This window comes from Orbicella faveolata, unplaced genomic scaffold (assembly GCF_042242905.1).
Source record: "Orbicella faveolata isolate gen_17 unplaced genomic scaffold, um_ofav_v1 contig_36, whole genome shotgun sequence".
NCBI lineage: Eukaryota > Metazoa > Cnidaria > Anthozoa > Scleractinia > Merulinidae > Orbicella > Orbicella faveolata.
In genome coordinates this window covers 4,955,449-4,982,571 of record NW_028301565.1, presented here as the reverse complement: position 1 = coordinate 4,982,571, position 27,123 = coordinate 4,955,449, and the positions used below count along the sequence as shown (strand labels likewise).

At 41.0% G+C, this 27,123-nt stretch overlaps 2 protein-coding genes across 3 annotated transcripts; one reads left to right on the top strand and one right to left on the bottom strand.

The window, feature by feature from the left end:
- Nucleotides 1-263: 263 nt before the first annotated feature.
- Nucleotides 264-13,319, top strand: LOC110067212 (uncharacterized). Of its 2 annotated transcripts, none has more exons than XM_089275098.1 (12): nucleotides 264-491; nucleotides 1,818-1,880; nucleotides 2,765-2,974; nucleotides 4,084-4,195; nucleotides 4,630-4,811; nucleotides 5,429-6,301; nucleotides 6,654-6,923; nucleotides 8,343-8,792; nucleotides 9,459-9,725; nucleotides 10,782-11,222; nucleotides 11,522-11,578; nucleotides 11,947-13,319. In XM_089275098.1, exons 1-12 carry the CDS (start codon nucleotides 389-391, stop codon nucleotides 12,093-12,095), a joined length of 3,177 nt encoding a protein of 1,058 aa, XP_089131224.1. In that variant the 5' UTR covers nucleotides 264-388; the 3' UTR covers nucleotides 12,096-13,319. The 2 variants fall into 2 exon arrangements, with proteins under 2 accessions (XP_089131224.1, XP_089131223.1); XM_089275097.1 differs by having other exon boundaries at nucleotides 265-491; nucleotides 10,779-11,222.
- On the bottom strand, nucleotides 13,145-26,289 carry LOC110067155 (uncharacterized). Its single transcript, XM_020774450.2, has 13 exons — nucleotides 25,555-26,289; nucleotides 24,035-24,097; nucleotides 22,831-23,040; nucleotides 22,296-22,407; nucleotides 21,589-21,770; nucleotides 19,587-20,525; nucleotides 18,136-18,408; nucleotides 16,987-17,412; nucleotides 16,256-16,525; nucleotides 15,790-15,981; nucleotides 15,394-15,705; nucleotides 14,909-14,998; nucleotides 13,145-13,879 (listed from the first exon to the last, which is right to left on the bottom strand). Exons 1-12 carry the CDS (start codon nucleotides 25,655-25,657, stop codon nucleotides 14,919-14,921), a joined length of 3,162 nt encoding a protein of 1,053 aa, XP_020630109.2. The 5' UTR covers nucleotides 25,658-26,289; the 3' UTR covers nucleotides 13,145-13,879; nucleotides 14,909-14,918.
- Between the last annotated feature and the right edge of the window lie 834 nt (nucleotides 26,290-27,123).

The following is a 27,123-nucleotide window of genomic DNA, read 5'->3' as shown; positions in this document are numbered from 1 at the left end:
TAAACGCACCACGAAGCCAATTTACACAGTATTTCTTAATTCGGGGTCCTGGATTGTGAAAAACCCATAGAATGAACGCTCTGCTCGATTGCTTGTGGAGAAATAATAGCTTACAAGCATTTTTAACCAAATATTCAACAAGCCTATAACTTAGCACAATTCAGATTTTAACACAACCTAAATTCTGCAGAGCATATTCAGTAACAGGTGTTTACCAGAAAGAACCCAGTTTGTCGAGAAAAACTATGGAACTATAATTACGTGACCCGTTAACATCCTTTATCCATCGATTCCCCGGGCAGGTGGCCTCTCTATTATAGTTGAGTGGAATGAATCTGTGAGACCTTCTTTGTCGTTCCGGTTTCTTGGTCAACTGTTCACACTTGGGATGAAGTATTCAACAAGTGTTGCTCATTTCACTCTATGCGCTCTGTTTATGGTGTCATTTTCTAAAGGTAGTAAACAGCACAGGCAATTGAGGAATTTAACAGGTAGGAGGTGTATCTGCTGTCATATAGGCGTGATTTTAACACGTAACTTTACGTTTGTGAGTGGATGTCAAAACAACAGAAACCCATGTTATTATTAGGGACCGTCTGGTTCTCTTCTCCCGTCTGGTTCTGTTCTCATGAATAGTTGCTTCTTTTAAACTTTATCAACTCTGTCGATGCCTTGCTTCCTGACTGCATAGTTGCCCGGCAAAGCTACCAACTTGAAATCAAAACTAACCCAAAGTCACGTTAAAAATCTAAAAAATGTAAAATCAATATGTAGTGGTTATACACATGGTTCAAAGCTAGTTTCTCACTTTTCCATGTAAAAAGCTAGCCTTTGTGTAACGACACGAAGGTTGTTTTCCCTATTTTTATTCGAAAAGTGTCCCGTGGCGCCAGTGTTGTAATGCAAACAAACAATGACAGTGAAAGCAACGAGCTTGTCAAGACAGATAAGTAGTCTCGTTTTAGTAAGAAATTCACATTTCAATCTTCGATGTAAGGTAAATTCGCACTCCTGAGGTGTTTCGCCCAGATTGACAATGTTTTAACTCTTTTCTTGAATTTTGTGAGGCCATTTCCCGAAAAATCTTTTTTTCCGCCGTGCACCAGTGTACGTCTTCAAGTTTTCCAATGCCATGGGATGGCCTGGCTCTTTCATGATTTTTTATGTACAATCGTTTTAGTAATATACTGGGAGACATTGATAACCAAGATTCAGTATTTTGAGCTCTTCATGTATTCACCGACACTGACGTTTAAAAATTAGCTGACCTCAGCATAGACAGGATAAAATACAAAGATGATCGAATCAAATGAGCTTAAATTAACTATAGCATTGCCTTCAAACTGACAAAGAAGACATTGAGAAGGAACTCGAAAAAACGTTTCATATAATTCCAAATAAACAGAGAAAGAGCGAGACAAATAAAAACTAAATAGCGGAGTACGCCTCCCCACGTTTCGAGTCGCCATTTTGTGTAATCAAGCGAATGAAATTTGGGGGAGACATCTGTAGCGAAACGTAGTTATTACTCTTGCCCAAGCATTCAATATGGCAGCTGCGGTAATTTTGAAATAGAGGGCTCTTTAAAGACGATTGTTTATTGGTAACGACATCAGACAAATTTGAAAACTCAAGAGCACGCGCGCTCAAGAGAGCGTATACATAGGGGTGCCCCACTGGTTTTCAGTGTAAGTACGGTTTCCTTTATTCCTCCTTTTTCTTCCTATTTCACCTCCTTTTTCTTCTAAGCTTTCACAACAAAACGCCAAGAAGGCATGTTATGTTATTACTAAATATCCTTTCCTTTTGAATACAAGATGGTAGACATGGATTGATTAGGAAACGACGAACATTTGGCAGTACACAATCACCTTGCAACAGTAAGTGACACGGATATTTTTTCCAACATTGTCCAGATTATATGGCAATTGAAGAAATAAGAAACACGTAGTAACATAGCAGGATGCCAGGCGAATCGAGTGAACGACCCAGGCTGCGGAAAAACTTCACGCATAACTCGGATTCACCGCAGCGTAAAGACGTCTGTGTTTTCCCAACTGATCACGAAACTGTCAGTTTTCCCTCTGTTAAAATGCGCAGACAAGAACATCCAAGGCGGGTTACATTAACCATTTTTTCTTGCAACTTGTTTCACAATTTTATTAGGACACTTATAAATTGCTTATTTTAACACCTGCTGGACGTTTACGGCAACCATGGAACTAACGGACCCAGCGGACCGTCCAGCGGCTGTCACGTGTTTTATGCAACAACTAAGCTGCACGCACCTTTATATTCACAGTTTTAGTATTAATTTAATAGACTATTCCATATATGGTAAACTTTCGCAGCTGATGTCGTTCCTTGACGTAGAATAGGCTTTAAAGAAGAATGCATATTAGCCTTGCCAGTCTAACTTCTGACGTACAGACGTTTTACGTTTTTCTGTTCAAATAGAGAAAATAAGTAAAGGAAGTGATTTGTGAAAAGAAAGGAGGGGTCAACGACTATTTAAGCGAGTAGATTGCCGGCGGAGTTAGCGCACCCAGTGCCAAGGCCTTAACTTGCTTATATTTTTCCTCTGTGCACGCGCCTGATGAGTGTCGTAGCGTGACGTAGCGACCTGAATAACTTGCACAGTAGGGATGCGCAGTTACAATGGGCGCTAACTTCCTCAAAACACCTCTCGGATTTTTGTTTTAAGCGGATCACAACTATTTCCTTATTTATTAAATTTTTATTCCTCTTTTTTTTTTCATTTCAGTGTCTCACGGCGTTTACTTGGAAAGATGGGACAGAATAGATTACAAACGCGTCAAGTTTCTGTTGTCGGATCCGAGATATCCAAATCTACCGAGCCTGTCATTGTGTGTTCCAAATTTTGAACAGCCGCAAAATTGGGCACAATTCTTTGGCTCGCGTTTGAGGACGTATTTTGTTCCATTTGAAACAGGAAACCACTTTTTCTTCCTTTGTAAGACGTTACCGTTATAGCTTTGTCAATTAGTGAAAGTAAAGAACTTGCCTCAGTTGTTCAAAGGGTGCATAGCGCTTTCCACCGGATAAGATACGATCCATTGGGTAGCATGGTTTGTCTTGTCTTATATCCACTGGTCAGAGATTTATCTATCCTTTGAACAGCTTTAGTCTAGTAAGAGCGAGCGATCTTGAGGTGGGGTGAAAAATTATTTACTCTCCAGATATTGGTAGGAGAAAATTATCGTTCCCGCGAGGTCTTAACACACTTATACTCAGGCCCAGAAAGTAGAAAAAAAGTAGGGCAATGGGTTGAGGAGAGTGGAGAGATCAATGGGAGTAAAGTAAAAGGGGTGAGGTGGGGTTAGAGAGGAGAAGAATGTGGCTGCAGCAAGTGAACTTCATTTATCATTCGCTGCATTTTTCTTCCCTTTCACTGGCCGAGAGCCCATCACATGACCCACAAATACCTACAAATAAAGGTCTGCTCATGAGTCAAGCACCGTCTAACTGTAATTTGCCGCAATTGCTCTTCTGCTCTTGCGTAATTGTAACCAGGCTCTTGTGTAAAAAATGGCAGGTCGCTTCCCTGAGCTTTCAGAGAGTGATCTAGATATGAAAACAAACTTGGTGATCGAATGATGAAACAATTATTAAACTCGACTATCGCAAAATATATCTTGATATGTCAGTGTCTCTGAAAAATCAGGATATTTTGCTCAACCTTGTTCAATAACTGTTAAATATTTGTTATTAGTTAATTAGTATCTACTAAGTCAGTGGATAGTGATTTTACGCATAGGGATGGTGTGTGCCGCCTCTCTGTTCCCGAGGGTCGAAGGCAAAATGTTTTCTTGTTTTCCTACAGAAGAAGACATTTTAGTGGTTTATAAAGCAGTTATCCCTATTAAACCAAAGGAAACAACAAAATTCGGCTTGATAGTATTTGCAAGAGCAGTTTTATTTTTTATAGCCCTGAAGCTATCGGCGAAACCGACAAAGAACGATTTGTTACTGGTACTAGAAGAGAGAGGTTATAGACCTACACGGCCCCTAATTGTTGACATCTGTAACTTTGTTTTCTACATGTTTCAACATTCATTTTAGCGTCCGATGCCGGAAGTGAACTATTTATAAGCACCAATGAAAAACCGGAGATGAAGACCTTAATCAGTAAAATAGACGGCGGGTTTACCTCTTACCCGTATGAGTATGATAGGTAAGAATAGAATGGTTGATGGCTCAATGAATCGAATGTGTACTTACTACAAGTGTTCTTGATCAGTTAGGTTTAAAAAGCAAAAAATCGTTGAACTCTCATTCTATGAAATGCTTTTGCGATTCATCCCGAGCGAAAAACGTTAGAATTGGCGGCAAACCGTTTTTTTGTCTCATGTTCACGGACTGAAATTTTTATTGTGATTTCTACTTTATAAATGCATCCTTCGACTCGCTTTTCTTTTTCTTTTCTTTTCCTTATTTGACCAAATCCCTTTTAGTGTTTGATAGCTTTAACTGGTTCTTGTTTTTCACTTGACGTGATTAGCTAACTTCTTGTTCGATAAATAAGAGTGTGCCAGTGATTAATAGTACATTTATTCTCAGCTTTTATATTATTATATTTGCAACACTGTATGTATTGATGGTCCCTAGATACACCACACAAAAATCTCTGCCCATTTACCTAAAGAAAGGCAAGTATTACTACATGGAGGCTATATTCAAGGACGATCATCAAAATGATCACCTGGAAGCTGCGGTACAGACACCAGATGGGAAATTTTACAAAGTGATACCCACCCAATTCCTATGGACAACATTACCGACACCTCCCGGTAGATACACTTTGATCTTATTGTATTTTTAACGACTGAGAAGATGTAGCGCCTGCGTCAGTTATATCCGAGTTGAACATTCCTGCTCAATTGTGAGGTCCCACTTTTTAAAAATTTTTTGAAATGAACTGAAACTTTTTAAACGAACTGAAATTGTAAAACAACTTATTTTACTCTCCTACGCGTTTCATCTGGCAATAGCAGACTTCAACAGGGAGTTTTTATGAGTGAGGCTTACAAGCTTGCTTGCTTGCTGCAAAAATGCACTCTCAACAGAAACTGGAGAAATATTAAGCAACCTGACAAATGCCTTTGAAGGATTAAAATCCCAGATATTTTTGTCGCTTCGTGCTAAGAAACTCAAGCAGTTACACGTACTCAGTCAGTTACTTATTAGAAGGAATTCTAAAGAAATATTTTTAAAATTGTGCTCAATTTTAAGGCTAATTTTAAGACACTTTTTACTTCCGTTCAGAATGCAACCCAGAATACTCTAGATGGGGACTTAATGACTTCAGAATAATGTGACAAGGACAAAACCTGTCCAACTAAAATCTTCAGGAGCGTGTAAGCTTCTATAATGTCACTGTGGTATCTTTTATTCCATTTATTCTCAGAGAAAAATGCAACATACCAAGCCATTTTGTTAAGAATTGCGGCACGAGCCGGTGCAAGAGCCGGGTTGTCGTTTGGAGCAAAGTGGGCTCATGAAAGTGGAGCCAAAGCAGGAGCAAAGGCTGGTGCCTTGGCAGGAAGGGAGACTGGAGCATCGGCAGGAGCTAATGCTGCCGTAAAAGCTGCGATAAAGATGACAAAAAAAACCCTGGAAGACGCATTCAACAATATTCATGGTGACACGGTACACAAATTTGATATAAATATCAAGAATGGAAGCGTGGTCTCGGTAACAGGTCTTGGAATGCAAGGGTATGGCGGAGGTGCGTCTACTACGGCCTCTGGAGCTTCTGTTGCCACCGCTGGTGCTGTTGGAACGGCAGGGACTGCAGGGATTGCAGGGTCTGCCGGTACTGCCGGGACTGTCGGAACTGCTGGGGCTTCCGGGACTGCTGGGACTTCTGGGGCATTAGGAGCTGGGGGCAGTGGCGGAGCTGGAGGTGGAGGTGGAGGCGGTGCCGGAGGTGGCATAGCGGGAGGTACTGGAGCAGGTGGAGGCACAACGATCGGAGCTGGTACAAGTGGGGGTGCAGGAGGAGGTGCAGTAACAAGCGCAGGTGTTGGTGCTGGAGGAGCAGCTGGTGGTTCTTCTATTTCTGCCGCTGGAGGTGCAGGAGGGTCCCTGGTTACGTCAGCTACAGGATCATCAAGCAGTGGTGGCGTTGGTGGAGGCGCTGGAATTGGTGGCGCTGGTGAAGGAGGGATGGTTGGATTTGAATCTCCTTTAAGAAATATGACTATTATTCCAAAACCAGGAGAAGACCCACAGACCCTTGCGAGGGCGCTGGTTTGGAAAGTGGGAGGTGCACAAGCAAGTAAGCTGTTTTGTTATATGGTTAACTCTGTGAGCGCGCAGGATGATCCAAATCCTGCGCTATGATTGGTTACCCGAGCTGACAAGATGGTGCTATCTTGTTCACTCGGGATTACGCGCTGGACCTAGACTTAGTCTCGGTCCATAAACACACATGAAAAAGAACTTCAATAACGCATATGTATTTAAATACTTTTAACGTCAAACCAGTGATCGAAAGTGTCCCATTTTTTACCTTGTCTGTTTTACTTCAATCCGGCTAGGTTCTATTTTCTCGACAATTTCAACCCCCATTTGCCTGAGTCCCGACACATTGCGTTAACAAAGCAGTAACATTGATTCTTTTTCCTTAGTTGTAGGAAATGCAATGTACACAATTCATTCATATCACCTACCATACTCACAGGAGGACTTTACGCTTAACTGGTGCTGGCGGTCAGTAAATGGTCGATTATTCTTGAGACAGTTCTGTCATGTGTTTATTGCTCGAGTGCCGGCACTGTATGAGAAAGCCCATCAAACATACAGTGTCTCTTTTGAGTCTGCGTGCCTTCCCGGTCATTTCATAAGGCAAAAGAATTACCACTTTCGTCTGCAGAAGAGAGACGGGACAGAGTTGTTTGGTAAGATTCCAGATTTGCTGATTGTAGGCACTGCAGCTTCTTAACTGTCTGATTGTTGGCGCAACAAAAACATACCATTGCCCTTCGGGACAGACGGACACCAGGCATCAGAAACATTCAAAGGGTGTTACATGTAGTCCTTTTCTGGTTTATCGATTACGCATTAGGCTGTCTTGTCTTTATAATGGCAACGTAAGAAATATTGCGTCCATTGAGCGTTCCTCGACATTTCTTATTCTTTATATAGTCGGGCGTCTTCTTTGTGACATACGTAAAGTCCCTGATTTTTATTATCCAATCCTAAAATGGTAGCAATCCTCGAGAATCCCCTAACACTTGCCATTATGGCAATATCCTTATCTTTTCAACTTCTTGTACTTGTTCCTTTGAACTGTATAAGTCAAAAGCAGGTTAACTGCCTAAAGTGTCCACACTTTTCTGAGCAACGTAAGAAGGCGACATGACCGCAAAAAGTGTGAGATACAACGCAGGTAAATATATCCAGATTTGACCAAATTTAAAGTCGGACGGAAGCACCTTTACAGAGCATGGAATTGATGAGCAAAGTCACATTCAGTGTTCCTACTTAGCAGCAAAACTGTTAGGTTTGGCGAACATGGAATCATCGCACACCAACAAGTTAAGGTCCCTCTCTTCTCCATCCGGATAAAACGGCAGAGGTGTGCTGTTGCAGAATAGTTATAAAGCGAATTTTTGTTTTTGTGTTCAGCTAGGCCTTTCTACAAATATCCGATTTTTCTTAGGATATTTGATTTAGAAGTTTCCGAGATATTCATTTCGTCTTTTTGTATGTTACTAACTCGATATATAAATGATATATGACGTACGGATTAAAAACACAGTTCAGTGGTATCAAAATTGCCCTTGTTTACAGACAATCCATTTTCCAATTTGAGTGGCTCATAGCCACTTTGCTTCTTTCTAACACCGAACAGAAATTTTATTGCGATTTTTTGCAGCTCGACGACTGGAATATCTTCAGTTCCTCTCCTTTCTTCTTCACCTGCAAGGAACTCGTTGAACAAGTTTAAGTCGTATGAAGTTTGCCTTTTAATTTTTCCTCAGAGAAGGATTTTACGTCGGCTTCAGAGGACTTCACCTTTTCATGTTTTGCTCGCCATTTTTGACTGACCGTTTGCATAAACAACCGTGAAAAAGAGGAAAATGGCTTCATCAATATCTTAACTAGTATTCACCAGAAGGGATATGAGGATATGGAAAATGGTTCCGTATGAATTTTACCAGTGGTGTAATTTCCAGTAAAACACTCGCTTCTATGTTATAGTAAAAAAAATTCATATATCACGACATACATTTATGTACCTTGATAATTGTTCGAAATTCTAATTTAATGGGACAGCTTTATATCTCATATGTACTATCCTCTTTTTTTTTCAGATAAAGACAGCTCGTTTACAGTTTACTCGGTTATGTCTTATACACGGAATCTTATCTTTAATTCAATGCACAAAGACTGGTGTGTCTGCGAAGCTGAAAAGCCAGCCTGGAGTGGGCCTGAAGTTCTTCTCGACTTTTATAAGGGTGATCCAGATGTTCTTACACGTTGTTCCTTCGTGGTTCAACCAATCCAACAAAACGCTAACAAGCTACAAAACTGTTTAAACGTCCTTGGACCAGTGGAGCATCCTGCAATCGAGGGACAACCGCTTCCTCATCCCCCTCATTTAGTTCCTCAAACTCCTCCTTCACCCCCAGTTCTGCCTGTATGCATACCGGTATGCCCGGAGGGAGCTAAGGGAGGAACTTCAGTGGGACAACCAAGCGCGGGCGCCACTGCTCCTACAACCTCTTCATCACCTGGGGTGCCAAGCGCCCCGGAGAGTAAAGGTTGGTCTTTCTCTCAAGTTATTGTACAAAAAAGGAAAACGGGGACCAGTTTAAATTTGTATGTAGTTTGATTTTATTTCTCTTTCCGCGGGAAAATTATCCATTTCAAAGACCTTAGGTGTCTACTTTTTCAGAAACAAAATAAATTATTTAATGCCAGAACAATATATCCGAAATAGCTATCAAACCCGTTATTTTCTTTCCTTAAATAATCTGTAGATTCCATGTTTAATGTATTTCTCTCTCTTGTCTTGCAAACAGACATGAAAAGACAGGAAGCTAACTCGAAAACCTAATGATTCAATTTGCTTTTAGGCTCATTGATAAAAACGGTGCACAATAAGTAATACAACATACAATGTCTTTTTTTTTGTATTAAGTGTTATCATTATGAAAACTAAAGATATTGTTATCCCGTCCAGCCGTGTTAAACTGACTGTTGTCTGAAGGGATGCGAGTCCAAATGCAGGAACATTATGACAATGCTTTAAGTCAACATAAAGTCGTCGGGAAACTATTCTCCGTGTGCAGTTTTACTAGGAGGAAGTTCTCGTTTGTTTTAGTTTTAAGCTGCAAATTAAGAAACAAAGGTTACAGGGGAAAATTGAATTGAACAATTTTCTTGCTAGTAGAACTGTAGTCACTTTCTTGTTGTTATTTACCTAGAGATGTGCGTTGCATTGAATTTCATCAACAACCTTGGATCTGCCTTTCATCTCTATTCATCTCTAAAACGCGAGAGATATCTTGTCACTGGAGCTGGCTTTAAACTCAAACTCATCGTAGACCGACCCGAGCTACATGGTCAGGTTACGTTTCGTGCAGAGGATCCTGCAGGAAACAAACTACTTCTGAATGGAAAAAAGAGTATTTTAGAGGACGTGGTGCCTGGCTGCCCTGACTTTTGGGATGTGTCTGTAACTTCAAACCAAGGTAATTTGAAAAATATGAAATGAACTGTGCATTTGAATAAGAGTGAGCGAGAGTTAGAAACTCGATTTTATGAACCTCTTTGCTTGAATGAATGAATGAATCAATGAATGAATCAATGAATCAATAAATCAATGAATCAATGAATGAATGATTGAATGACTAGAAATATCTTATTTCTGCGCAACTTGAGGACTTTGACATAATACCACCACGCCACCACACATCGTTGTTGTAGATGTTTACTGATCTGCAGGTAGATTGTGTACATTGCTACAAGCCAAACAAACTTCATTTACAGTGGAAAGCTCTTTTAAGAAATTTTTTTTTATGTTTTAAAAATGATTGATTATGACCTCCCAGCTAGTGATTTAGTATAGAATATACACGAGGGCTTCCCGCCACTATCAGGAAAACAGTTTACTCTGGAACATAAAGGTAACACTGACCTGTGTGTAAGGTTGGCTAAGCTAACAAAATTAACAGCGATACTGTCGAACCTCGATTATCCGGACTCGTTGGAACTAGACGAAATAGTCCGGATAATCGAGGGTCCGGATAATGGAAAATATGAATTTAATGAAGAACAAAACTGTTTGGATAAAGCAACATTAAATCGTGAAACAACTCTTTTACAAATCATTTGGAAAACAATATGGTCTTGAACCACTCAACTCTGAGCCAATCTGAACTCAACCGAGTGTTTTTCATTAGTTACGACGCGTGATAGCGCTGCTTTTGCTCTTTAAAAGCAAAGCAAACTTGCCTTTGACTGCACTTTTTAATGCTATAGTTTATAAAGAATATTGCTACGGATCTTGATCATGACTGATAAATATTCATGACAAAATTGGGACTAGAGAAAAAGTCGGGATAATCGAGAAATCCAGGTAATCGAAGTACGGATAATCGAGGTTCGACTGTGTTATGCTTCTCCCGCCCATTGATATTGGACAGGAAATGAAAATCATCGGATAAACTGACCAAAGCTATTTGAGATGTTTTGTTGCCGATTAGGTACGATTAGTCCTTACGTTATGATATTTTCTGTTTCAGCAGGCCTTGCTCCATCTTCCCAGGCACCGCCCACTAGCATAGGAACTCCTTCCACTTCCCAGCCACCGTCTGGTCCTCCCCCTCAATATGCACCACCTGCAGCGCCCGGACCTCCTGCTCCACCATCAACTCCGCCAGTGGCACCTGCTCTCCCACCGTCCTCTACTTCTGGTGTCTCATCTCCTGGCTTTTCTCCCCCAGCATCACCTCCCGCACCTCCTGCACCTCCTGCTCCTCCCGCTCCTCCTGCTCCACCCGCTCCTCCTGCTCCACCCGCTCCTCCTGCTCCACCCGCACCTCCTGCACCTCCTGCTTCTGCTGCTCCACCGGCACCTCCTCCACCTCCTGCTGCTCCTCCTGCTTCTGCTGCTCCACCAGCAAAACCACCATCATTCTCTCCAGCTCCCCCTTCTACTGTTCCAGGATCGCTATCTCCCCAACGAGGTACGAACATTAACTTTAACTGTTTAAGAAAATGCCTTCCATTCCAGTGCCTTTATGTGGACACATAGTGTGTAGGTTCTTCTTCTTAAGTCGTAGGCCCAGTCACTCGCTGAGATGTTATCAAATGATATTTAATAGGAATTCGTGGGAAATTGAATCATGTCGTTTAGCTTCTCTGGTATCTGTATAAAAATTTAACCAAAAAAAAAAAAAAAAAAAAAAACAGTTTGCAAACACACCAATTGCTGTATGTAGGATATTTATGTAACAACTGACATGTTTTATTTGTTTGTTGACAGGCAATGGATCCATTCACTATCATTTTCACTATCATCAGTTCAAGACTCCCACTTCTGGTAATGGCTATGAAAACTCTTTGAGACTCGCAAGTGACTGTACACCTCGACAGAAGTTCAGTGAATGTGTTTTTTTTTTTTTATGAGCGTGATTGAAGTTAAAAATTAAAACCAGAAATTATAATCAGATTGTGCTTTTACAGTTTACATCGGAGGTCAGCTTCGCACATCAGGTGCTTGTCAGATGACAGTTTGACATTTTAGTTTGGAAAAATCTCGGAACGTAATGAAGTTGTCAGATGTGTCCGTTACTCTTAGAGTCAGGTGAACTAAAAATTATTGTGTCTTATCGAATGCTAGTTTAATGAAGCTACAGGTTTCTGATCGAATGATAGTTTAAATGATGCTATATGTTTTTAATTTTCTAGCATGTCCAAGCAGTTGCTCCAATTCGGCGATGTGCCTTCCTTCCTGTCCCTCTCGCTGTTGTAAGCGAGCTGACTTGGACGAATACTTTGACGATGTCGAAGAGGACGCAATAAAAAAGCGCCAACGGGTAGAACACAGAGATTACTAACGATGATGTACGTTACGACATCGAAACAAAGCACAAGGGTATATAACAATCTTTACAGTGAGGACAAATAATCTCACCTGGATGGACAGAGAATTATACTGCCCGTTTTATCTTGAAAGATCAAGAAACTCTTTTTATCATATAGTTATTGGTCATATGTTGTTCGAGCATCTTGAAATTTGAATATTATACATAGCTGGAGGTGATAGACATAACCATTCGTAAAATACATTTTGTGTGTAGTCATATAATGGCACCAATGACATCTTTATGGATTTTCAGAAGGGACCTTGATTTTCAGGTAGTAAGGACAGTTACTTTTCATTAGCTCATAAACCAAGTAAAGTCGGACAGGGGTGAATACCTGAATGCAAGTCCAGTCTGGACGAAAAAATATACCTCCGCGAATCGAATTTGCGAATGGATAAAGCTCAAAATATGGCTTAACGGTTGACAGAAACTATGGGGTCTGGACTGAGCTAGTAACAATAAGTCATACTGCGGAAACCGGCCATCGACTTCCTGCCGCAACTATCGCTGCCTACTTATTTTTTACTAGAGGTGCGGTAATTACTCTACCCCACACCTGTGACACAATTCGTGTCACAAGTGTACAAATGTACCATAAAGGTCACCAAGTGAGCATCTTAACTGAAAGATTTTTATGACCTAACTTTTTGCTAAAAGAAGTGAAATAAGGTAAAGTCTCCATGCGAGTCAAGCACAAACCATGAGGCCACCGCGCCTCCCTTTGCAAAGAGGCTACGGAACATTTAGGAAACAAGTGAGCCAGGAGCTCGCTATTTCGCATCTGATTCTGAATTATGGCTAAAACGGCATATTTGGGATGCTTTACTATGCCATTCTTTACCATACTTTACAGGACAAACATGATTTACAAATCGTCCTTCGGTGTTTTGTAACTGTAAATCTGCTGACCTCCATTAACAGTTCCATTGCTGCATTATTAAGCTAACTTTCAAAACATTTCTGGCATTCTTCCAAAACTAACAGACCTATGCTCACGAATAAATTTAAGTACAAGTACATTTCACCAATGACCAAAGATTTCTTTATTGGCTTATTAAAATTATGCGTAAATTTACACCTAAAAGTTTTTTATCGGCTCTACTCTCGTAGATTAGATAAGGGGGAAGACTGAAGGAGAGAGCCTGCTTAGAGACTAAGCTGATCGGGAAATAAATTTTATTTTGAAGTTACCTACTTGAAGCTCCAAAGTATTAATTTATTTCAAGAGACATTCGTTAGCGTATTTTCCGAAACAATCTCACATGGCACTAGTTTTCTAACATGTTTATGTTCTATGTATATGTTGTACCCTTCCTTCAATTTGGTTCTTTCCTTCACACTAGAATGTGGTGATGTGTAAGAAACATACGCAAATGAAAAAAATGTTGCTGTTCCCTCCTGCACTCTTCTTTGGGAAGGAAGCGCAGAACTAACAACTTAGGATTGCCACACAATTCCACATGCCACGGAAGCAGTTGCTCGCTTTATTTCGTCTTAAATTTCCCATGATCTATTCTTCTTATGGCTTTATTCTTTTCATTCAGAGCGATGCGCTGAAATTATAGAGTGAACAAACGCAATTACTGCTACTGCGTGAGAAATTAAGCATTTTAGGGTGAACAAGGAAGATATGATTCATCAGTTTCATCATGATTGAGCCGTCATTTTCTTCTTCTACATTAAGTCTTGTTTGCAGAAGCTTAATGAAGCAGTCAAAGAGCACTCTTGAGGATCCTTGCAAAAGCGGGTTCACCCTGAAAAAAAATTTTCAGGTTAAATCACCAGATAAGCATCATGTAAGCATCATGCAAACTTTGATGCCAGCTCGAAATTCTGATAGAATGAATGAATACCCGTTATCCCGAGTATACGTTCACTTGTATTCTTTCCTTAGTATTTTGACCCCTTTTTTATTGTTCAGAAACTTGGACCACTAACAGTTGCTACCCCCAACGACTTGAGAAGTATATTCGACATAGGGAACTTTAGGAGACCACGACGGCGACGGCGACGGCAACGAGAACGAGAACGTCACCAAACAAAAGGTTTAATGAGTGGAACAATGGTTCCGTAAGTGCGTTTTGAATCTTGGTACATTTATTTGCCGTCCTCTGCAAAATAAAATGACTAAAGTCTAGGTATTTTGGATGACGCGAACCGCAATGGCTAATTTTTCGTATCTTCTGTTTTAGACCGATAGGCGTACTGAACAGATACACACAGTTGTGACATTCAAAGGTGAAATATAATCATATTTTGTACAAGGCGTCGTCCTCGGCGTCGACGTCGCCGTCGTCGTCGTCGTTGCTAAAACTCCCCAAAAAGAGGCAAGACCGACGAACCTACATTACTAATTTGGAAAGAGCTAGTGTCACAAGTATTGAGTCCGTCACTATCAAGAACTTTCCTCTTTGGGCTGGTCGCTTCTACCTGACACACACCCTGGAACAACACGGAATTAACACCGAAAACTGGGAGCAACAGGCCAGCCACAGAACCAAGCTGGAAATACCCCGTCCACACTGATACAGTGCACAGTAGAGGGAACACATTGTGAGACTCTTGTCAGCGAGAAAAGAGAGACGAGAGGCTACCAATACAGTTCCAACCTCCACATTTCAGATGCCCCGTCTGCCTAGGGAATTGCCAATGGACTAAGCATTACCAAGTGGACATCTTACTCTATATCGAGCGATCACCAACTCGAAGACGACGGGAAATTCAATGTTATCAGTCTTTTAAATTAAATATTTTGAGTTTACTATACTGACATATTTTCTCACTTTTTAAACTTTACAGTCTCCCCCAGGAAGTTGCTTCTGGTGCTTTTTGACCGTCGTAATGATAGTGATAGTGAACTGTTGGAGGTTCGTCTGTTGAAAGAAAATGTATAGCAAAAATACACTAGTTCAAGTTATAGACGACCAGATACAGGTTGAAATCCAACAGGCTTCCAAATAAAGTGGAGGGACAGATTTTCTTGAGCCCTAGACCACTACAGTCGTTAGTCTGATCGTCCAGAAGCCTAAGGTTCATTTTCTCAGAGCTGGGAAAAAAATTTACATCCCCTGAGTCAATGGATCGGAAAGGGCATTTTAAATGGACTGTCCAAATGAACTGTCCATTAAATTGTGTGGCTGTAGTGTAAAAAAAATTGTCTCAGAGCAAAAACGAGAGCAATTGATTGAAAAAAAAGGTTGGTTGGCTGGTTAACGTTGATGTAAACGAATAAATGTAATATGCTACATAAGAATGGTCATTGACGAACCTCCCAGAGATGTCGTTATTACTTCTGCTGGAGCGTATGGAGCTACAGGTGAGAAAGCTTGTGAAGGACCTGATATTGGTGGTGCTGCAGCCAGCTGAGAGGAGGGCACGTACAGTGTAGATGAAGAAGATTGAGACGGTTCTGGGGGATACGGATAGGTGGTGGGAGGTGCGGCAGGTGCAGCGGGTGGAGCTGGGGCTAAGGAAGGTGGAGAAGGTGGAACTGGGGCTAAAGAAGGTGGGGAAGGTGGAGCTGGGGCTGAAAATGGTGGAGACGGTGAGGCGGAAGCACCAGGCACTGCTGGGGCGGGGCCTATCGAAGCAAAGAGAAACAAAAGAAACAAAAAAATTATCAAATGCATGAATTAAGCTACCCACTCGCACAATTAAGACTTACCTCCCTGGGATGTCGTTAAACCTGGAGCTGGAGGTTTTGAAACTACAGGAGGAGAGGCGGGACTTACTGGCAACGGAGCAGGAAGTGATGGTGCTGCAGATGGCGGAGGATAGCCTACAGAGGATGAAACACCTGGATGATAGACATGGTGATGGTGTTGATAATGATGCAGTGGTGACTCGGACGGTGTTGCTGAAGCAAGATGAAAGCAGTCAAGCATAGGAAAAAAATAATTGCATAGCAATAACTAAGCAGAACTTATCATCAGTACGTCACAAATTACAAGCGTCACCATGTCCAGTAAATACCTACATTTCTAGCTCGCCTTAAAACTCAATATACAATTATTGTCATTCACGCTGTTTTATCATGTATCTGACACCTGTCACTCTATCATGGCTATACAAATAAAAATTAAAAACTCATTTCGTAAAATTAACCTACGGTAGATTTTTTCCTTCTGTACCTTGCCCGGCCGTCACAAACACGTCCCAATATTCTGGACAGCCAGCAACTACTGCCGCTGAAATGCTCGGCTGTTCATTCAGAAGAATTTTCCGTTTACCGTCTGCATCTTTGGCATAGAATACCACGTGACTGTGAAGCTCAGGTCTGTCTATCATCAGTTTTAGTTTAAAACCAGATCCAGTGGCAAGATATCCCTCGTGTTTGAGAGAAGAGTAGAGTTTAAATGGAGATCCAATGCTGTTAATGAAGTTTAACGCAACGCACATCTCTGTAAAAATAGGCGTAACTGGAGTCAAATTTTATATACAATATCGAAGCATGTTGGTATTTGTCTCAGTTAGTCGTAGATTAAGGAAACTATTCAGCGCTTTAAAATAGCTCTTTACGTCTATGAACCTAAAAAATTACCCTGAGCGCTATCAAAAGTGTAAGGATGGTCACTTGTGCGATTTGTAAATATGCTGAAGACAAAGAGGAAAGAAAATCTATTTCGGCATAAAAGTTGCTTGAAAAAAACACATACGCCTCAGGGAAAAATTATGTATCAAAATAGACTAAAGATTCTTTACGAGCGAGTTATTTGATAACGTACAATTCCCCCTCAAGGAAAGAAAGGAAACGAGCATAAGAAGAGACCCTCGATTAGATCTGTATGCGAAAGTACTGACAGCCCAAGTTTTAAAGGATAAAGTAACATAGTTTTTGTTTTAAATGATAAAGGGCACATACTTGGTCCGGCGACCGAAGGTTCTGGAGCTCCAATGCTGGGTGGCTGCTCCTGTGCCCCGGCTTCTGTTCCCGCCGGACATACAGGTATACAGGAAGGAAATGCGGGTGGAGGTGGAGGTGTAGGCGGCGGCATTAAGTGAGGTGGATGAGGAAGTGGCTGTCCACTTATCATGGGATGCTTGATTGGTCCTAACACGTATTTGCACATTTTGTATTTATTTTCGTTTTGAGCTATTGGATGAAATAAGAACGTGCAACGACCAAGTACATCAGGATCCCCATCGTAAAAGTCCAGCACGATATCAGTGACGCCATGAAGGGTCTTCTTTTCGCTCTGGCAAATATACCAATCACTGTGCATGGATTGTAGCAGAAGATTACGTGTATACATCATCACAGAATACACGGTAAAAGAGGTCTCTTTATCTGTAAAAAAAAATAAAGTTGTAATGATTAGCGGCGGGAGAAATAGCTTGAAGAAAGTCTGGTTAAATCTTTACGAAATTGGATGAAGTCAAAGCAGGAATGAAAGAGACTAATGCAAAATTGCATGCAAATAGAGTAAGAACTCTTTTTCTTAAATTTGCATGAAATACTGTTTTTCTCTATTTACTTCGAAATTATTTGTACTCCTGTCTTCCTTTTTATAAAACACTTAAAATCATCAAAAAAGTCTTTACGATCAACATCTTGTCGCGCTTCACGTTTGTCATTCGGTCTACTTTCATTTTATTTTACCACAGAATTTTATCGCTGAATAAATCAAAGACACACTGATTACGTTTCCTAGTCAATTGACTTACAAATGGTAGTTCTTTATTACTCTCCTAATTTACGTCAAAGGAAAGAAAAGTCATCCTCCACAGTAAAGCGTTAAACTTGTATTTTGTCTAGATTTCAATATCTTATAGGTAAAATATAACGCCTTTTGCCAAAAGGTATAATCACACAAAGTGTTGGAAATTTTCCAAACTAGCTGCGCATTTTGATACAATATCTAATAATAACCTGATATGGACTGCCATGAGATTAAGTCGTATACGGGGAATTAACAATCTTACCCTCCTTAGTTTATTACTTTTTCGTAAAGGAAGAACGAGTGCACTTGATGTCAATAGTAAAGTCAAATGGCTATACAGGCATTCTCACCGAAACGTTCTGATCCATCCCTCTTTTCAAGAAAGAAGTGGTAATTTCTCTGCTTTATATAATATCCAGGGAAGCACATTGATTCGAACGACACTGTGGTGTTCCTGTCTTTGGCCCGCGCGTACAGTCCAGGAATATGAGCTTGAAAGACCTGGCAAAACGTCTGTAAGCCTATTTCGCCATTGTGCGATCGCCAACAGTAGTTGAGAGTGCCGTTTTCCTGTTCGTAGGGAGCGTTGTACGAATGCACAGTGTATAAACCTTTGTCTACAACTAAGAGCAAAATACAGCCCAGGATAATTATGTGTCAATGTGTAGACTACGAGTAGCCCCTCTTTGAGCGTATGACTAAGCGAAACAGGGACTACTCGTAGTCTAGTCAATGTGGGAAATATTGTACACACCGAGTTTCCGCCTTGTGTCAGGAACACTGAGTGTCTCGGGGAAACAAGCCTGAATGTTTGCCTTAAGCCAGATGTTTGTTTGATTCCTGTTGGTTCTAGTTCACTCTTCCTCCGCGTGATGGACTAACATCAATGAGTGATTCATTTTACGGTAGACAAAATTTACAATGAGAAGAGCAATCGGACGAACAGTGCCAGTGTTGCAGACTATATTTTGATTAGTTATAAGACTAATAACATGCATGAAAAAATTACTCGATTCTGACTGGCTGAGAGCAGTGCAGTTCAAGTGTAACACCAGTGCAAATTACACATCGTAATTCTGAATTATGATTGGCTGAAAGAAATAGGAAATTTTTGAAGCCAATGATATAACGTAAAATGATGAGGAAAATTTTGTGCGAAAGAGAAAAAATGGCTTCAAGAAAGGTCTTCCGGCACTTCCTCCACGCAAATTTTTTCATGTTTATATTGTTAACAAGTAATAATACGGTTTTTCTCGTTCAATTTGGAATTAATTTGCACTTGTGAGCTTTTCAAAAAGCTGAAATTTCACTCGCCGAAGCAGCTCGTGCAATTTCAGCTTTTTGAAAAACTCACTCGTGCAAATTAATTCCAAATTGAAGTCGAAACCGTATGATTACCTATACTAATATTTAATACTATGTTGATAAACTGTGAACTTATTTTTAGATTGTATCATTCAATAATGGATACAAATGTGTTCATTATCTCGATTATGAAGTGTCAGGTGGCAGGTGAGCTGTATTAAGATGAAATTTATCAGGTTTCAAAATGCGAAAATCTGTTATGCAGAAATTAAACGAAAAAAAGAAAAAACAGTTGCCATGCCGGTAAATTGCGTCTGTATAGGATAACGGTTAAGTCATGATTGGTAACAAGGTTTCTTTTTTCAACCATGATTGTATCAGATTAATGGGTAGTTTACTAGTTAACGGTTTGTTATTAAATCTATCCTGATTTTCCATCGTTTGCTTTCTGAAAGATTTTTTAATCAGTTTAATCGTTCGCGAGTTGCTGACTTACGTTTACTTGCACCTCCGACTCTCCAGACTAACGCCCGAGCAACGGTTTGTGGATCTTCTCCTGGTTTTAGAATGTACGTGACTTGACGACTAACTGTATAACCTCCTCCGCTTGAACCAACGCCGCCGCCAGCAGTCCCTCCAGCGCCTACTGCCGCACCCGCAGCTCCAGATGATGACCCACCGGCTGCAGTACCTCCTCCTACACCACCAGATACACTACCACCTGCACCTGCGGCTCCTCCTGTACTTACGCCTGTCGTTACACCACCTCCTGCGCCACCTCCACCTTCTCCGCCTCCACCAGTACCTCCTGCACCAGCCCCACCTCCACCTCCTCCTCCCATTCCACCTCCACCAACTCCGCCTCCACCTCCACCACCCCCACCTCCACCTCCTCCTCCCACTCCACCTCCACCAACTCCGCCTCCACCTCCACCAGCTCCGCCTCCACCTCCTCCACCGCCTCCTCCTCCACCAGCACCTCCAGCTGTACCAGCTGTACCGGCTGTACCGGCTGTACCGGCTGCAGCTCCAGCTCCTCCACCACCACCTCCCCCACCACCACCTCCTACCCCTCCAGCTCCTGCAGTACCCGCACCAGCTCCTCCAGCTGCTGCAGCACCAGCTCCTTCCATTCCCGGACCAGTTACCGCAGCCACGCTTCCATTTTTGATGACGATGTTAAATTTATGCAAGTTATCACCATGAAGTGTGTTTAGTGCATCTTCCAGAGTTTTTTTCATTGTGGTTATGGCGGCTTTCACGCCTGCATTAGCCCCTGCCGAGGCTCCAGCTTCCATTCCTGCCAATGCACCAGCCTTTGCTCCTGCTTTTGCCCCACTTTTCCTCGCCCACGTTGCCCCTAGTGATGAACCAGCTGCTGCTCCAGCTTTCGCTGCGGCTTGAACCAAGACGGCTAGGACAGTGCTATTTTGTACTACAAAATAAACAGCCTCCTCGTGAGTGAGGGAGTGAGTGAGTGAGTGAGGGAGTGAGCGCGCGCGCGCGAACGAACGAACGAACGAACGAACGCACAAACGGTCAATGATATACATGTAATTAATGAATATATGAATGAGGGAATGAAAGAATACACCCAACGAATGGGTAAGAGGTCAAACGTTCACCTTTTTGACGTTTTGAAACTTACAAACTACTTACTCGAAACTATTTTCTTGCATATTCCATATATATTTTTATAAGAATCCACAAGGTGGTCATATTCAGAAAGGTTTTTACATGTTATTTTTAGATCTGTTAAATGCATTTGAAGTTCCTTCTAGGTCAGTTGTCACCCAGTCTCACAGTAATCAGAGGTTACTTTGGCTTCTCCTAGCGTTACTACTTTTTACCAATTAAGCTTCAGCTATATTACAAAACTGGTCCTTTGGGAAACAGTTATTCGGGGCAAAATAAACTAACTGTTTCCCTGGAGACCAGTGATTAATTGTATGTATATAGTGAATGCTAAACCAATGAAAACTCCTGAATTGCATTATCCAATGATCCAGTTTTCAATAAACTTATCTTTACCACGCGGTAGAAAATACAGCCAATCAGAATACAGGAAAGCCGTTGAAAACTCGACGGTATAACACCCAACCTTCCCATCATGCGCCGCGCCTATGTCGCACTGATTGTGTTGACCACTGTATTTTCAATGGCATGGTATAAAATAGTATACTATACGGAATTGGCCATCGCTCACCAAATAATATATACCCATAACTTCTGGTATCATGGAATAGGCCCTTTGCACGATCCGGTCACATGATACAGAATAAATTATGCTGGGATGCAAGTTACACAGTGGGACTTCTAAAACAAAGGAGAGTCGGGCTGGACTGGTACGAGTTCCTTTGTTTTAGAAGTCCCACTGTACAACTTGCGTCCCAGCATAATTTATTCCATACAATGTGACCGGATCGTGCAAAGGGCCTATTAAGAAACAATCATTAAGGTTGGTATGATGCAGGGTTGTAAGCTATAAAGATACCTACTACTTGTCACACGCAGGGTTGTCCAGAGGAACTTTGAGGGTATGACTTTGTAAAATTGGCCATCGGGTGTTTGTACACCAACTTCCAAGTGATCCAATTGATGATCGTCTTTCATTATAGCCTCCATGTAGTAATATTTGCCTTTAACCAGACGAACCGCCAGAGACTTTTGATTCGGATACCTAACGGCAAAGAAAGGTCATTTGTGATATGAATCAATGAATCATGCATCAATGGATAAATCAATCAGTCAGGCAGTCAGGCAGTCAAGGTAGAAAAAGTGAAGCCTTGGAGCCGAATGGCTCATAGCTGCCGGAGTTTATCCCGGTGTCTGTAGCGTGAAGCAGCTAGGAGTATTTCCACTCCCCCTGGACGGAATGCTAGTCCATCGCAGGTCACTCCCGCGCAATTTGGTAGGTTTCCCAACAATTCGCCGGTACCCATTTATACTCCTGGGTGGAGAGAGACACTGTGAGAGTTAAGTGTCTTGCCCAGGTCAGTCAGTCAGGCGGTCAGGCAGGCAATTAATAAGTCAGTCATGACCTGTCAGTGCAGTGTGATGATTATATGTAGTATATGAAACGTAGCCTATAAGTCTTAAAGTAATGCCTATGAAACTTAGTGGCGAAGAATAAAGACAGACCAAGAAATCTTTTGCGACTTATCGTCTTCTATCGTCTATTATTTTCCTTAATATTATATTTTACCGATCGTATTCATATTGGCCAGTAGGAAACCCTCCATCTACACCAGTAATTATCGTTTTCGTGTTTGGCTTTTCATTTCTGCTAAGGAACAGGTCGCTTCCAGCATTTGATGCTAAAAAGGAATAAAAAGACGTTTTCTGATTAACTCCACCTCTTTTGTTCAAGTTCTTAGAAACAGTACTTTTAAGAAGATAAGAATGCTTTCATTGGTTGCTAAAAAATAAAAAACGACAAGGGTAAAATGCTACAACCACATTTTATTATATTCCAGAAAGAAACGATAACTTTCATTCTGATACCCCCATCCCTTCCTTCGCCCTTTCAAAAATGTTTGACGAACTGAGTGGATGTAATGAACACGGGCTGACAACACTGAGTAGGAAGGGGATGGACGGAAAGGGAAAATGCAATGGCAAGTATCGTCTTCACGACTGTGTTTCTGGTTGTAGGTTATGATCCCTTACTTGAGCATTTTAAAAATATTTGTTGTCATTGTGTCTAACTGATGTAACTTTCTTTATCACGCGAAGCTTACAAATAAAGAAATAGTGGTTTCCTGTCTCTAATGGAACAAAATACGTCCTCAAACGAGTGCCAAAAAAGTCTCCCCAGTTTGAAGGCTGCTCAAAGGTTGGAACACACGTTGTATAACTTGGCAGATATGGATATCGAGGGTCCATCAGAAGAAACTTGACTCGTTTGTAATCTATTCTGTCCCATCTCTCCAAGTACACGCCGTTGTCCACTAAGAAAATAGAAATGGAATGAAGTTAGTAAGATCTCGTACAAAACTGTATAGGAGAAGACCAACTAGTCTCTCCCGCCAGCTGGGATTTTTTAAGCCTGTCATGTTTAGTCGATATGTTTGTTTTTTTGTTGTTTTTTTTTTCAGTTTAATTGGCATGCCTGTGAACTAGGTTGGACAGCTAGGTGTAGCTAAGCGCACTGACCACATAAACAACAACACTGACTATTTTTAGTGCTATTCGATTTGGCATACGTGTTGGGCCTTCACGTAGGTCAGACAACTGGGCTGCTACTTGGCGGTCCAGCATTTTTTGTATTAAATTAGAACTGTATTATTTTTCTGTGCCGCTTGAGAGGCTTAGTCAATGGGCTGCTACTTGGCGGATAAGACTAGGGTTTTCTGGTTTGTTAGGCGTTTATGTTGAGGTGTTAGCAATTTAGTTCAGACATGGGCTGCTCTGTTGCTGCTGCCTCACCTTACTTCTAGTGCTCATTGTACTTCTCTGTTTTTTAATACGCTCAATGTAACTGTCCAGACAAGGACTGCAGTTTCATCGCATTTAACTTGAGTATTTCTTTTGTTTACGTGCATAGATCAGAGTAATCACGTTTCTCATTGTGGCTTTCCTTTTACCGCGAGCTTTGCTTTTCTTGTGGGGCTTCAGCCACAGTAGGTGGCTTGTGGCGGATTTTTGTCGTCCTGTTGTTTATTCAAGAGTTTGTTTTGTTAGATTTATTTGCTGTGTTGTGATTCTCTTGATTTTGTTTACATTAAACCTACCACTACGGTGGCCAAAATCATCCAACACAGTTGTCTGGTTTATTTAGATCTCGCCTATCAGCCATTAGACTAGATTTCAAGCAAAGCTCGCGCTTGAGGCCTTCCTTGAGAGGTGGCCCTGTTTTGTGGTAAAACACGTGCCTTGATATAAACAATATCAAAGCTAAAGTTCGGCTGTTATAACAAATAACCTCAGTTTAATTTTACTCACTGTTGCAAGTGTCATCCTTCACACCAAATACTCGCCGCTGTCTAATCAGTTCATGTGCCTGTGCTAGTATTGAAAAACATAGATCGTTAGTAATGTGAAAAATTGAACGGTTGTAAACATTGGTACATTTTCTTCTCACACTGATTCTTTACTGCTGTCCAAGATCCATTAACAGGAAAACATGTAAAAACGTTTTAAAAATTTGCAGTAGTGGAGAAGTGGCAAAGATTATCATCATATGTTTTGTTTCTTCCTTTTCGTTGGCCGAGACCTGAGCAGAGAACACAAGAAGGACAACGAAGTTTGCTCTTTTTTGTGCTCGACAATATCTGAGACTGAGATATTGGATAGAGGCCAGTTCGAAACATCATGGAAGTAGTTGCTTGTGACATGCAAATGAGTTCAGCAAGGCGGCATTCGCTTCCCAAAAATGCTTGAAAAGATTAAAAGATAAAACTAGACGATGGAGTGCAAAGACATTTATTGAACTCGGTTATGGCAAAAAAAATATATATATTGAAATGTTGTAGATTCGCAGGTCATTTGCCTCAGCCGAAGAATTAATCCACTCAATCTCGTCCATAGAGATGAAAAATTGTCGCGGTTGCCTGCATGGCGTTAATTGCTAATTACCAGACAAGGGACGAACTCCGTTCCCCATTAGTCAAGTCTAGAATCTCCAGTCCTTACTTTTTCTTTTTCTAAATTGATAGACATTTTTAAAGAGCAAAATTAAGAAAGGGATTTGAAAGAAATGAACTCAAGATTTACGACCTATTTGAATATCTTTTCCACGAAACTATTACCCCAGACAGACAGCCCACTGGTCCTAATTATGAAAAAAACCTTTTGGTCCTTTGATGTCTATAATAAACAAGATGGGACAATTTGGCCTACTTCAACGCTGTCATATACCTGTTGTCATGGTAACCATGATAAACGATATTAAACTGTTAGTTTTTAACCGTGGAACAAAATGATCCTGCTCCAAAAGGTCTCGCATGGTAGTCTTTAAGCCACCGTGATTTTGATCATAGGTCTTGGGGCTTCTCGGCTCTCAATGCGTCTTCTTACACCGCCGTTTAAACAAGACTGTTAAACTTATACTAATTGTAAACATTGATGATTAATTCACGAGCGTCTACAGAGCGTTTCTCTTAAAATTAATCGCTAGCGATGACTTCTCCATCTCAAGACTTGCGTGAACTTGGAATCGCTAATATCACCATTCCCAGTTACTTGATAGCTCTGACTAAAAATTTCAAATAAGCTTTAACCAAAATCAAAGTTGTATTTCAATTGGAGAGACTTATTACTGTAATATACAATCACCTGACCACCTAAATAATTGGCTTGACGTGAAACCTTGAAGTCAAGAGACCACAAGAAACATGACTTTGCCATAAGCGCAAAGTTATCATTTGGTATAAAGGATTACAGATTACTTAGGGCAGCCTCTATATTGGGGAGCAAACATAATTGAGTGTTGTGTTCAAAGCAGTTGATTACAATAAACATACCTGTCGTTTCTTTCCTGTTAGTAGTAAATTTACCACCTACGCTAAATTGCACTGTAAACAAAGTGTAAAATGTACTGAGCAGCGTGATTAGCCAACACCTCATTGTTGGCGGTAAACGGGCCAAGAAACAGTTTTACTACGCCAAGAGCGCTCTTTAGCGATTCATTTTAGTGATTCAAAGATGCAACTCACTTCAACCAGAAAGGCCACCTGCTGCGAAAAAAGATCGTTGAAGGTTTCTAACGGGTATCTGACTCAAGAACTATTTTTGTGTCAACAAATTGGTGAGTGTTTGTCATCGGAAATCAATTAAGGAAAAGTGCATTATACTCGCAACGTCTCTGAACTCCTAAAGCAGCCATTTTGATTGGTCCCGTGACAGCTGTGGCACTGATTAAAACTCTATGGGTCACGGTGACCAAGCCAGTGGGTCAGTGTTCATACTTTTTATCCATCAGTTATGGCTACACGCAACGCGCCTTATAAGAGGTTAATCCGTACATTTCAACATCAATTACAGTACTAGGGAGTGGTGTTCGCTTTCAAGAAAAAAAAAACAAGAAATTAATTGCTTTCCACGATTTCTACCTGTACAGTTAGAAAATTCAAAAAATAACGAAGGCATCTCTAGCCGTCGTTTCGGATAAAATGGAAATAAATTCTTACCTAATAAAACACCTCTACGACATTTTAATTCTAGGTTTGTTATCTCTTTGTTACCAAACTTCTCCAAGCATAAAAAAATATTAATGGGCTCAGTGTGCTAGCTGCTGGCGCATATGTGACGTACCCAGTTGCTAGCTTGCCAGATGCCAGTCTTGATTACCAACCGCTGTTCGAGAATGGAACCCATTCATCTCCCCGAACTCACTGGGGCAGGAACGTAGACGGGACCCGAGTGAGCGGCGAACCTGATGCAGTGGATTGATCATGACGGTTGACCATTATACTTTGCCCTTTTAAGTGCTCTTTGGTGGTTCAACAAGACAACATCCCTTGCATAATGTTTACCATTTTATTTATCATCTTCCTGTTCACTTAAGAATGAAGGGATAAAAGAGGAGTATAAAAGAGGAGTTGATCACTCTGAACGATATTCCTAAATGTTGCAGTGAATTTTCCGTTTTCAACTATTCTTTCTGGTCCTCAATCTAGCGTGAAGTAGACCGACTAGGATATATAAGGTCTACCAATAACGAAGGTTGCATCCTTCCCCTGACACCTGATAAGTTTACGTTGTAGGTGATCAGGCTGAAAGCAAAACAGTTTATAGAAAAGCACGATAAAAAATTCCGAAAAACTGTCTTAACAGCGAATAACGGCGAATGTTATGACAAAAACAATAGATTCACCTGATTTTGAGTTGAAATCAACAGGTCTGAAATAATCCTCATGAACTCTTCCACGAAATGTGAGGTTAATTCCACGCCTACCCACCCAAAGAAATGTAGTGTAACCCTACGGGTTGAGGATGTAGCCTTACTTCACCCAATCATCGTTACTCACCTTAGTCACAAAAGGACAACATCAATAACCTATTCCCGCAACAATCATGGACTCCAGAACCAT